Here is a 13,911-nt window from a genome sequence, read left to right as displayed (position 1 = left end):
AGTGGACGAACTATAAAAATTGAACCGAAATGACGTCAAATGTTATGTTCTTGGGAAAAGATAACATGAGTCACTGGAAACTCTAAGATCCTTGTCTGTAAAGTTGTGTAATTACCAATGAATCCTGGTAAGATACATCCTACAGACACATCAATGTATTTCATGTAAATATTTGAATGTTTTTTTCAGAATACACATTCAGCCATCAAGCATCATAAAACCACAGCCTCTTTGCACCATCTGATAATTACATGTACCACACAAAATAGTGTAGACTCGAGAGTGTGAGAATGCATTTAGACTACATGTACATCTCTATTGTGTTGACGGGGGAATGTCACTTAAAGCATCAAATGTATTCAGAACTACTGACATCAAAAAATTGTTTCAGTACTGAGCTGCATTTTCAGGACCATTTCTAAACTAATATTTTTAATATTGAAGGCAAATTGTTCTGTATCAAAGTTGGACTGAATGATAAACCAATTCAAATCATCCTTTTATAGTAATTTAAGAGAATAACGCAACATTACGACTACAATAATTGGGTTAAGATGGATGGTGTGACAAGGACAGGCATTTGTAGAACTTGTGGACAGGTGTGAGTTACTATTAGGGAGATATTCCAACAAAACTGAACAAATAAAGTGTGCCTTTAATTGGGGTCAAACAAAGGTCAGTAGGGAAATATAAAGCCTTGTTTGAGTAAAAGTCTAATAAACTAGGAATCTTGAGGCTCATAAAGAAAAGCGATGAAATCAACAAAAGCGTCAATCTTTTTGAAATGCTAGTTTTGTATCAATATACACAAAATAAGAAAAAAACAGTTTGAGATCTAGAAATTCCAAAAGTCATGAAATATAATTCACTCGGCAGATAGAAACATATATATACACCTTAGCAGATCACTGGCCATGATGTACATTGGATGGAGCGTTCCTAAATGTACAAGTGGTAGTTAATACATTATTACTGTCTTGTCATATCAAAGAAATCTGTCATGTTTTATTCCAGTGATACAATCCTCGTCATAAATTGTAAGCAGACTACCGACAATTGATCCCTGCTTGACTACGACAAACACCACCAATCGCCAATCAAAGAAATGTCACTGTGGGAAGACCCTAGACAAATAGTCGCCACCGAGTGATTGTACAATGTAGCTAACGACTTTTTCTTATTCATATTCTGGGTAATAACGCTGATAATGAAATGTCTCTCATGAGGTGTTGAATGGCAATTGACACTACGGCCGTGATTAACAACCTTCATTCAGTTGCCGAAAAAGTCAGCCACAAGTCACCTACTATTGTGAAGACGACACAGACCAGGCGTGCAATAATCCTAGCTATTGTCTGAAAGCAATTTTCTGCTACTGTAGGTTGAAGCGAAAGATACATTGTTTCCATTCTACCTGGATGGCCGTTAAAAAATAGCTGGTGACAATCATTGGATTGGGGGGGGTAGTAAAAGAAGTTTTTTCAACGTTACTGAGCGATCCACCCAACAAATAACACGAGTGTTAACAATCAGTGAAAATATACATTTATACACGTACTGTATTTACGCTTTGTAAATGCATACTATACACATCTATTTCAGTGTTTAATTTAGATCATGCTTTTACTTAATCAGCAAAATGAGTAGGAATATCCTTAGTTTTATCAACACAGTAACAGTCTTTACGCTGGAAACACCTAAAATTGCATCGCTGAGTTTGGAAACTATTTTTCGCTAAGCTGTAGAAAAGCTAAGATGTACGTTTTGAATTTTTTAACTTTGAACGTAATTTGACCAGTTTCCAATCCAAAAGGGCCACTAGGGGAAATCTGTAAGTCAATGTTTCCATGGAAACAAGGAGAGATATTTTCCGATATAATGATGAAATCATTCATCAAATTATTAATAATTTGTAGTGCTTTTTAATCTTCTCCATTTTTACGAGTTGGTCCCTCCGATGGATGCTCAATTTACAGCCATTATGTAATTTAAGCTTGAGGAAACACGTTTTGTCCATCAAGAATTTATTGCTAGAAAATTATGAGGTGCAAAGAATATAATTTCACACTCCAGTAGAAAGAAACAGACAATCTTAGGTGATCTTTTTGAAAACGTCACAAAAGAAAGTCACAGAAATATCTTTTTTAGTGATGTCGCAAACCTATTACAAGATGTTTGAGTATAATTGTCAATGTTGATTTGTAATAATATACCTGAATGAGAGGCCATGTAACTACAATAAAGAATACGAAAAAATAATATGGGGTCAAAAAATGCCATTTTTGCCAGCATACTGTGTTTTTTTCATTGGTTTCTCTTTGTGAACTGTTTTTCATTTAACCTAACACATTTGACTGGTGACATGAAACATGATATACTGTATTTTCTAGATATTAGTAGCTTAAGTAAACTGCAGAGCAATTTCTATAGTCAAAATAAGGCATATTTTAGGGATTCAGTATACAAAAAATATGATTTTTATGTATATATGTGTTTCTATTGGAGATGTGTTTTTAATAGAGCAATAAGATATACCAGATGGTCAGGTATTTTTTATAAAAGCAAATATTAATTTTAGGTATCTATTGTATGAAAGTTGTATAAAATACAAGTAAATGTATCAAGTACAAATGAACAAAAAACAAAGATTAAAATCATCACCACTTCAACAGTTATCTTGTCGGTATTCTTACGATTCCAGTCATCACAGTCACTCATGCAAATATGTAGAAGAGTATATAGATTGAGAACAAATCATTTAAAACAGGTGAACATCAAGGAAAACTCAACAGTGATTCCGTCATCCGGAAATCAACGTATTGATAAGTCTTGTAATGAAAGAGCTATTATATGAGGTCTGATTGAAATATGGTCGACGATAGAGCGTATCTAATGTCATACTGTTAATAGTATCCCGGTACACTACAATTTTCAAAGTCAGAGCAGGAAGGTGCATCTTTATGGTAACAGACTTTTGTTGAATCATGATTTTTCAAGCAATAAATTGACGCGAATTTGTATCACACAATTTTCTATTTTTCACAACTCAACAAAATCTGTAATTACTTACTGGTGTGCAGTACATTTATGTTTACATTTTATAACTCAGATATTCACAATAACTACTGTAAAATACTTTTCGCTTGGAATTAATTACGCTATTTTCACTGAAGAAATGGTTCAGTGAAAATAAAATCCAGCAAATATACCTTTTTTCCTATATTTTAAATTCAAGATGTCAAAAATCAGCGAAAATAAATTCCATACAAAACATCCAAAAAATCTTTTCAGTGAAAATTAATTCCAGCTAAAATAAAGTATTTTATAGTATTCACAATTTGGTTCGTGGTGGATATTTAAAATAACAGAAAGTACCGAAACCTTGCAGATTTGGGAACAAATCAAATTGCATTGTATCAGGTAAAATCGAAAGCTAACTATCATACACAGGACAAATGCAGGAGAGGAAGGCGCCAAAAGTTGATCACATAGGCAGTCCCTCCAATCTTATAATGACAGTAAGTAGCCAGGACCAACTGATTGCAGATTAAATTTTGCTTGGATTAACACAAATCTGCACTTGCTCACAAGCTGACACTAGGATTAACATCAATGTCATTTCAGCTTACGATTCTATTGTACTTTTCACTATAAAAATCCGGGGTAATAAAAGGGTAACCCAATGATGCCATCTAACTGGGTCTTAAGAAGTAGCTGTAAATGGCCTCTTGACCCAATCTGATGTATACAATGGAATTAGCCATGTTTACAATAGTTAAGTCAAGGTATTTCTTCTCCCTGGCAATAAAATCTAAATTCTAGGTCAATATTATATTTTGTATATTATCTTTACCATTACAGTAAACATAATTTAGTAGAGACATTTCAACTAAATAAACCAGACAACAAATTCTGAATAGTGCGCAGTACATAGAAACAAAAGTCACCTATGGTTATATCCATGGTAACCATTATTTTGACAGCCATTTTAAATTATGTTAAATCATTAAAGTTGAAGCATACTCATAAATGCAAATACCAGAATTTATTCATTTTGCAATAAATGGTACTCCCATACTGATTGATTTTTAAAAAAATTGAGGGTCACCAGTATAATTTTTGAGAAAATGATGGCTGTATTTTAGTGGATAATTATGAGTACATGTAAATTTCTACCTTAAGATTTTAGCCAACTTGAGGCTAATAGTTTGAAATATCTTTCATACGAATGCAGGAACAACACTTTTCTGAACAGGAAAGAACTAGGCACTGGGCATATTTTTGTCAAAATTGGAATAGGTACACAATTATTAGTAATAATTAAGCTTGTTAACTGAATAAATTACAGGTACAACTCAACTTCAGTAGATGAACAGTATTGAACTTATACAGTTAATTTCATGAAGGCACAAATGCAAATGTAATGTTTCAAGAAAAATCGTTTTTTAATGATCAGTTTATTTTGTTGCCTGCTATAACCACTTTGAAAGAAAGTTCCATTGTCTATACCAGGGAGTTACAACCAGACATCTCTCCCTCACTTATAATCAGTCACACCTTACACCCCTCTTAAGTTAATGCTCCAATCCAATTCGCTCTACAAAAACAGTTATAATTGTTAATTACGGAACATCAACATGACAGCTTTGTAAAGATGTGTCATGTAACAATCTCATACTGAGCTAATTAAATAAATATATTATGACTAATTATTGAAGGGGTCTCATATTTCCATAGCAACCACCAAGTAAGGCACCTAATCTAGCTTTATAAGCAAGCAGCCTAGCTACATGTAGATCTATACAGTGACCAATTACAAAATGTTGTAGCTATGATTTTTTTTGGAGTTTTCTAGAAAAGAAGTCACAGTGATTTTTACTGGGGGACTAGGGAGTCACAGTGATTTTCTCTAGGGTCCTAGAGAGTCAGTGACCTTTTCTGTGGTCCAAGAAAGTCACATTGACTTTCACTGGAGTCCCAGAGAGTGACAGCAACCAGGGTTCTCAGAAGTCACAGTGATTTTTACTGGGGTTCTAAGAAGTAACAATGACCCTTTAATCTTCACTGCTCCAATATTTCTTGATCAAATGTTTTTTTTTTAGTGAAACAAATGTGTTACTATGGAAACCAACATTAAAATTACATGACTTTTCTGACAAATTGTAGGAGTTAATTTTCATTATCATACAGATTATTATGTACATTAGAAAAGAAACCCTATAACACCATCTTGCAAAATCCAATTTACAGATCAATCTTATGCAGTCCTCTTAAATTACTGCGACATTTTTACAATGGCTGTTTTTTTGAGCAAGTCCATTTTTTCAAAAAAAATAAATCCACAAATTCAATAAATTCAAAAATGTTAAATAAGACCAGTCGCCAATTAGAAAATATATTTAAAATTAACTGAAAACAACGTCTAAGGTCTATGCTTACAATGTTGCATCAATAATTTGGTGAGTGGAACTGCACCTGCCCAAGCGATGATAACAACACACCCTTGTGTGTAAACATTGACACGCTATGGCCATCTGACGCAAGCGATGGTGACGACTCCCCCACTTTAAGATGAGTTAATAAATGTAATCTTGGAGATTTATTTATTCTATTTTGTTTAATTATTCGAACAGTAAAGTCTATTTTAGGGAAAGGTCTGATGACCCTAAAAAAGATTATGTTGAGGTAAGTTGTGCCTAGTAAGATAAAGATAAACTTGCGTTCACAGCACCAATTCTTGCGAGATGTAAATATGGAGACCACTGGATAATGTGCACAGTGGCGATGACTCGTAGATCAAGAATGTATTGGCTGAGCGTATATATCTTTTGTGTACTTTTTTTTATTGGGACAGTTTTGAAAGTTTCTGGGCCATGTAAAATATCTTAATAATATACATACATATAAACTTGTTGGAACATGCAGCTAATCTTGTGTTAGCTTTATGTTGGAACTAGTCGTCATATTTTGAGTTGTCAATATAACAACCTAAACTTAATTAAAATTTGACACACACTGTCATCCCCCTTACTTTGAAATAAGAGTAAACACTAAAATTCATTTTTAGACATCAATACACCTAGAGCATCCTTTGCAAATGGTCACCGGTGTTACCATAATTAAGTCCCATTATAGTGGTGTAACCTGTTCTCATCTGTTTTTGCAACGATAGTTACACTGGTGCTGATACCCTCTTTCAGGGGAGGGTTTAAGCTCCGTCATTTTTAAAACTCTTTATGTCAGATCCATTTTTCGAACATGTACCGACCTGTGCACTAATCTTTAAGACGTTACTTTATTTTGTCTTCCCTCTGACTGGGCTCCATTCTCCTAATGAGTGATGCCGCGCAATGCGATTAGTAAGCGCATTTCCTTAAATGGCAGGGGTTTGTTTATGAACATGTATGGTCAAAATCAATTTTTGATTTGTGCATTTTTGGAAATGCACTTCTAAAAGAGTAAATAAAGTATTTTTTATACTCCTTACGTCAAACCTGCAGTTTTCCTGACACACTAAGAATTACGGCACACATCAGGTTCTGATAAACACACATGTATATCCTTAGACCAAATGGTGAAATGAACAGGCACAGCATATAATGTTAATTTTATACCACGCTGTAAAGGAACTTCTAAAACTAAATTCTAAACAGAAAATATGCGAAACACAAGATGTGAGTCAAAGCAAGCAATCGTAACAGAGATACAATGACTTCATTTAATTCCAACATACCTTAAACATGGTTACGAGAGTCAATGCACTTAAACTTGGATCGTCGATTGGGTGGAATCACACGGGGTGCTGTTTCAACAATACGTAATATACACTACAAACTGGAAGTGGGGGAGGGGCAGTCTTGTAACTGAGCGGCGATAGAATTGTTGTGACAAATATACTGACCACATATGGGTTTGGTTGCAATGTTGTTTGCTTTTAACGAGAAACAGAACTGTGCGCAGCAGGAAATGAATCAGCTGAACTTCACTTGAGAATGGCCAGCGAATAATAATTTGGGTTAATATTTTGTTCTTGATATCCAAAATATTAAAACAGAGATAATACATTTATATTGCGTACGTGATTTCGTAGTTCTGAAAGAATCTGTGTGGGGTCTTACGAGTCGAATTACAAGGATCAGGCGCAGAATTACATCCCCGCTGTGGTCAGGTCAAACGTTACTAAACAATATGCACTCTCTGAATAAACTTTTCGAATAAACGATCTGTAGTACAAATCAGTAAATGGCTATGCTCTTAAGAACTGTGCATATCATTACAATTCTGAATAGCAGAAAAATGGATAAATTTACAAAAAACAAGTACAGGTACTCCACTTCGTGTGGGTTGGTTACGTATATGTATTGTTAGTATGCGACCACTGGAAAGTTGTGCCCTTAAACCACTCACTAAGCATTACTTACACTATATATGTACACTATAATGCCAACAAAACAAAAGTTTTGCTTCTCGTTCCAAAAAAAATTAGGAGATTCAAAATTATTAAATTGAATTATAAATTTACTGATTTTACATTTTATTGATTTTCTGAATCAGGTTGCAGTTATTGTCAAACGTGTCTGAAACATATCCAGTATTGTTATATTTTGCTTGGTATAATATTTGGTAGATACGAGAACTGGTAGGACATGTGCTTACATAAATGATAAATGTGTATCTGCGGTTTTAAAAAAATTCATATTTTAATGATTCATTCTATACTAAGTGCAATTTTTCATACATTTGCACCTCTTACATATTCAAGATGCTCCACTAAAAGAGAAAATATAATATCCTGTTTCCATTATCATGTATCGTGAACAAATTTGTCAAAACAAAAATTCTGCAAGCAAAAAATCATGTTAGATCTACCTAAGGTACTCAAGTTGGAGGCGTGTGCATACGAAATGATAATATAATTATCAAAGATAAAGATGAAATGATAAATACTAGTATTCTTGAGAGTTTATAATTGAAGTACCGGTAACCAATTCCGCAGCCGGTATTCATGAATACCCGTAATATGGAAGATAATAAAAAATAATAAATAACACTCCACCTACGCTCAGTTTTTTCCAACCCTAGATTGCAGAGTGAGAGCAGTCAGAACTGAAAGAATGATTTACACACTCACACACTGAACTGAATGAGAAATAGTGTGCTAAAAATTAAGCAGATACAGAAGGTAGCACCATACGTTTGAACATTTAACATTAAAACTGTCAGAATTCTACTATATTATTATAAATGGGATGTGTAATGACACTTGGCTGCCTCATGCATTAACCACACACCATATGTACATACACACAATTTACAATTCAGATCTGACAGCCAACAATTCATACAGCATAATATAGAATTCACACAAAGGGTGTAATATATTTCCAAAAAATAAAAATTGTATAGTTGTTTTTTTTTAAATTACAATTTTAATACATTTTAAATTAGATTCTGAAATTCTGATACACATCAAATTTCATACTTTGATTTTGATACTTTGTAAATTTAATTTTGATATTTTTTTAAATTAAAATTTTTAATTTTGATACATTTTAAATCTTATTCATGTTTATTTCATACACATAAAAATGTACAACTATAACAAGTTACTTAAGCAGCAGAGATAAAATACTAGTAACAGACAACTGTTTCACACCATTGTACTGTTAGTTGTGTGCCATTTATTTTGTTGTATACAAAGTTTTAAAGTACAAAAAATGAATTATGATTGTATTTTATTCTTCCGCCAAGTGTGTGTACAAATTGTGTAAAAATAATTGTAAGAAGAATTTGAACAATTGTCAAGATACAGTGTTATTCATGAATATGAAGCCCTATAGTGTGTAGTAATTAGGTAGTGTTGTCACGTACGTCAGTTGTCATTAAAATACGCCGTTTATTTTTATACCTGTAGTCATACAAACATGTACAACGTAGACTTCAGAACGAACCAACGTACGGCTGAACAAAACACTTGTGTACTTACGTAAACGTCAACAACAACACGGGTAACATTACATGATCGACAACTGGTAATGAACGTCTGGGTACAGTTTTAGTAGTTCCCGACTAGACGGATGACAACCGATAAAACGTTAACCGAACACAGACGTCAGGAGTCCTAGCTAAATATACAGTAAACACTTATCGTTCCAATGAGGGCTGAAACAGCTGTGCACATTCCGCACAAATCACCCAAACTACAACATGAACCCTTTAAAGCCAGGGAAAGGAAGGGGGGGAAATGATTACAGAAGCAGAGTAAACACAATGCATTATTATTCATAAACATGTACCGCTAGTCTATTTCAAGTATTTTGAATGTTGTTTTTAAAATGAGTTGGAAAAATTACATGTATGTGGTACAGAGGATAATCCCTGACCCATATAAGGGTCAGCAGATCAATACACTACACTGGCCTTTGAAATGTACATACAATAGACTGCGTAGAATTGACAAACTTGTGTAAACACAATGGTGAAGGTCCGGTCGCATATGTTGATGATGCTCGCATATACCATGCAATATAAAACATTCAGAACAGTCATCCCCTGATAAATCGTATTAATCAGGGTTCTTGTTTTTAACAGAGATGCACAAAGATAAAGCTAGCGGACACTATGATGACTTAATACTTTGATTAATGAATAACGTTTAACTTTACAAGAAAACTAACATTTTAAGCTCTGTGAAATGCGCATACCCGGTAGTTGCCAAAGATGATTTGTTTCTTTATTCTGCTGGAGTTTTCATGTTGCGGTTTAACAGAATGTAATTTGACAAGTTAATGTCTATTTTTACACTAATCACAATTTATAGCAAATAGACAGCTTATAATAATTAGGATTTATTTTGATACATTTTGTCGATGTCTAGCGCTGAAAGGGGTCAAATCCTCATGTTGCATAATGTAGGTCAGAAATATTTTCTTTAAAAAAATTTCTTCAAATCAGCCATCTGCTACTACAGCATCACAGCAATGTAGCAGACACCCCTCTATGTCTTTAAAATAGAATATTCCAAGTTCAGAGGAGCAATCACATTATCACTTTGGAAAATCAGGTGAGTCACATCAAACATGGAAGTCAACAAAATGGCCAACTTTATAAGGTTATCATAAAAGAATCCATGTCTTGTCTGATTCTATCTTGATTACTTTTTACACCAAGAGTTTGTCACAAATTTTCTATAATTCTGAGATCTATTTTTTTTATACTGTATAACTCCATCGTAATTTTAAACCGAACAGACATTTGACTTTTGGTGAAATTCGTTGAATATGTGATAACCGTATTTATGATGATTACATTATACCAGTACAAGGTTGGAAAATAAAATTATTTTATGCAAGGATTCAAAAAATTTGTGAAAGGATTAACAAATCCTGACAATTCACTCTTTACAAAAGGTGAACTTGAAACCATGGTAACCATAGTGAAACAAGAAATATATGCTCAAAATATGTTTTGAGTTATCCCATATCAAGTTACAGTTGAATAAAACACACTAGTTATCTACGACCACTTGATAAGAAATACCAATGCACTCCAGACAACAGTTGCATGCCAGTGTACAGCGCTTCATCAAAATTACTTAATTATGTGCATTTCATTTGGAAATAAATTGCAACCTATCAATCTAAAGTAATTACACTGGAGGGTGAAAGACATAAATTTTAAGTACGGTACACAGGTTGTACTCTGACAGTTGCAATTTCAATAAATAAACTAAATTACACCTGTCAACACAGACTTTGCAATGTACTGTAAAATCTGTATTAGAAACCGCAGCTTCTATTAAAATGGTACAATCCAATAGAGGTGGTGCGGCTTCTATTAAAGTATCTACACATATGGGAAATGATGATTTTTTGGTTCCCAATTGTTTAAAAAGAATGGGTGCGACTTCTATTAGGGATGCGGCTTCTAATACAGATTTTACGGAAGGGTTATGCATTTCCAATTTGTACACATAAAAAGTCAAGCGAGACAACAGTGATATTAAATGTCTAGCTTTTGCCTTGGACACAAATATTTAATATTTTAAAAATACAGTATTTTTTTTAAAGTACTGTGAATGTTATCAAGGACAGCAGCAGCTTTCAGTTTTATGTTCATATTATGTATCAGTGAAGTCACCATAAACAATACATTTCAAGGTAACACATGTCTTACAATACCCTACTACTTCTTATACCAGCATCCGTCTATTTGAAATGAAAGCCAGTATTTACATCTGGGGAAAAAAACAACAAATATCAAATTCTTTGGGACTTACTTTACACAAAGCTTGATGAATTCTCAGCTAATACAGACATAAGACATTCTTCAATACACAGACAATGTAAATACATGAGATACCACTACTTGAACTTGAACTGCATGATGGGTATCACCAAGTTCTGACAAAGAGGGCAGTATCCAATCCTATAAGAACCACTCTCATCATCAAACATAACTTATGGCACAAAGACTACATCACCTTGACCTGGTTGCCATAGTGATGACAGTTCTCTTTTTATGTATTTTTCTAAAATTTTGTTTTGATCTAAAATGTTCGACCAAATGTACACAATTTCTTGTCGGCTTCAGATTTTGATCAATTTTTTGGGGAAAATTATGTAGATAATAAAAGTTGACATGCATATATTTTAACATACACTAATCTGAACATCTGATTATCCTCCAATCTGTATTAAACAGACCATAACTCATGTTTTGTTTCTGCTGATGACATAGTTTAGCATTTCTTGGTTGTCACAGTTTTATTGTAGTAAATGTGTAAGTTTATGACTTGAATGTCGACGCCCAGCAACAAGCACTTTCAGGGTTCTGTGATATAAGCCAGGTGATAATAACTGGTTGGGCAGTGACATTTTAAGTCACACTGTTCAATTTCAGCATTATAATAGTTTTCATGGAAACAATGACTAAACTCGTAACCTGAATGAAGATCAGTTGTGAATTCTAAACGACAGCAAAATAATACAACAGAATTTTATCATCTTAATAACTGAACCAGCAAATTCAATGGCACTTGGAGGTTTTCCAATCAAGCTCAGTGATATGACACAAAGCAACCTAAATGTACAAGATGTATACTATAAAATACTTTATTTTAGTTGGAATTAATTTTCGCTGAAAAGACTTTTTGGGTATTTTGTATGGAATTTATTTTCACTGATTTTTGACAAGTTGAATTTAAAATATAGGAAAAAAGGTATATTCGCTGGATTTTATTTTCGCTGACTCATTCCTTCAGCGAAAATAGCGAAAATAAATTCCAAGTGAAAAAGTATTTTACGGTAACTCAAACAATATTGTGTATAAACTGAGTTCGCTGACAAATTCAAGATGAATCAGACCAACGAATTCAAAGAACCAAGGTCAAAGTTACAAGATGCACTACTGAGGTACGGGTAGTTCAAGCAAGCGGATAAAAAATCTACCACAGAAAGTCATTCCTTGCATCCTGAATAAATCCAATAAAACACTTTTGGTCTTTCACTGAATATAATCAATACAATGAATACACAATTTGCTGTCTGAATTACAGCAATAATCCACAAAACAACGCTTCTAACAGATTACTTTACCGGTGAAAGGAAGTTTCTTCGAGTTAAATATATGCAGTTCCCCGATTAGAGTGACAGGAAATGGACTTTTCATCAAGTCTTTTCATTTGACCATTCGGCATTGAAGCGAATTTAAAATGACATGTCTGTTGTGCACTGAAGAGAGAAACAACTGAACATGCATGTAATCAGTTTGAATGAAAAGGAAGGCATGAGTGATAAAAGTAATGGGGTGTGTGTTCCACAACTAGTCAAAGCTTGCAAGCAAGCAAATTGATGTAATTGATGAGAACATGAAACAGGTCACTACAATGTCATGTTGTAATCCCAAGGTTTGACAGGTGCCCCTTTAAAAATGGATCTCAATTCCAAGGACTGAATGATGCATCACGCAGAACTGATTGGATTGGTTGTCAGTTATGTAACAAGATTAATACGTAAGATGGTAGAATTGTACACAGTGATCAAGCTAAGATCACATTATACAATTAGACAATATAGGAAGCAGATTTGAATCTAATGTGAATCACAAATTGTATGCATGGCAATGAAATCAAAACAGTGGTCATTTATATTTGCTGAAAATATTTTAAATTTATCTAAGAAATATTTCCAGCAGTTTAGACATTTTGCATGAATTTAGCTAGTCCTAAATACCTATGAATAATGAACCAATAAACCTAAGACTGGACAATACAATGTGTTTAGGCTACAGACAATGTAAATACATGTACTTACCAGATACCAAATGACATAATGTAAAAATTACAACGAAACTACAGCTCTCACCAGCATGCATACGTTATATCTCAAAAGCTGACACTCCATACTCAACGCATCGCTAATGGATATACTTACAAGACTATATTAATGTCACAACCTTTAGTGAGTTGATATTTATACAACCAGGAAGCTAAGAATGTGATCCCCGTCATACACGTTCCACTCACCAAGATGCCACAACCAGATATATCTGTTTCCAATACTGAGTAACAATTAAAGTCATAAAATGACTAAAAGGTCATATGATAATAAGGGTATTGGCATTTTATGAAGCTATATAAAAATTGGAAAATCTCAACCACACGTCGATTACAAGTCAGTGTGCCTTCTAGCGAAATATGTCTCTCTTTGTCAATCAACTATATCTCATTGCATTACTAGAGAGTTGCTGTAATAAAAACATTCAGTAGATAATAAAATCATCCATTAAGACATGTTTCTTGAACGAATAAAATCTCCTTTATCAGTGAAACATAAAAATATTCTGTTTAAAATCAACATTTTTTCTGAAAATTTCATAATTTAAAGAGGTATACCAAATCTTTTTATAATT

At 33.5% G+C, this 13,911-nt stretch overlaps 1 protein-coding gene across 2 annotated transcripts in view; it reads right to left on the bottom strand.

Moving 5' to 3' along the window:
• LOC102808122 (protein TANC2-like) overlaps positions 1 to 13,911 on the bottom strand; it is a 100,675-nt gene that overhangs the window by 53,251 nt on the left and 33,513 nt on the right. The window contains exon 1 of one of the 2 annotated variants that reach the window (XM_078006979.2): positions 13,314 to 13,433. The exons of the other annotated variant lie outside the window; for it this stretch is intronic. Within the exon in view, the coding sequence (XP_077863105.2) occupies positions 13,314 to 13,374 (61 nt within the window). The 5' untranslated portion in view covers positions 13,375 to 13,433. Of the gene's footprint in view, positions 1 to 13,313; positions 13,434 to 13,911 lie in introns of those variants that run through there. 2 annotated transcript variants of the gene reach the window in all.

Source organism: Saccoglossus kowalevskii, chromosome 21, assembly GCF_978046115.1.
Source record: "Saccoglossus kowalevskii chromosome 21, keSacKowa6.1, whole genome shotgun sequence".
Taxonomy (NCBI): domain Eukaryota; kingdom Metazoa; phylum Hemichordata; class Enteropneusta; family Harrimaniidae; genus Saccoglossus; species Saccoglossus kowalevskii.
This window is presented reverse-complemented; position numbering and strand designations above follow the sequence as displayed.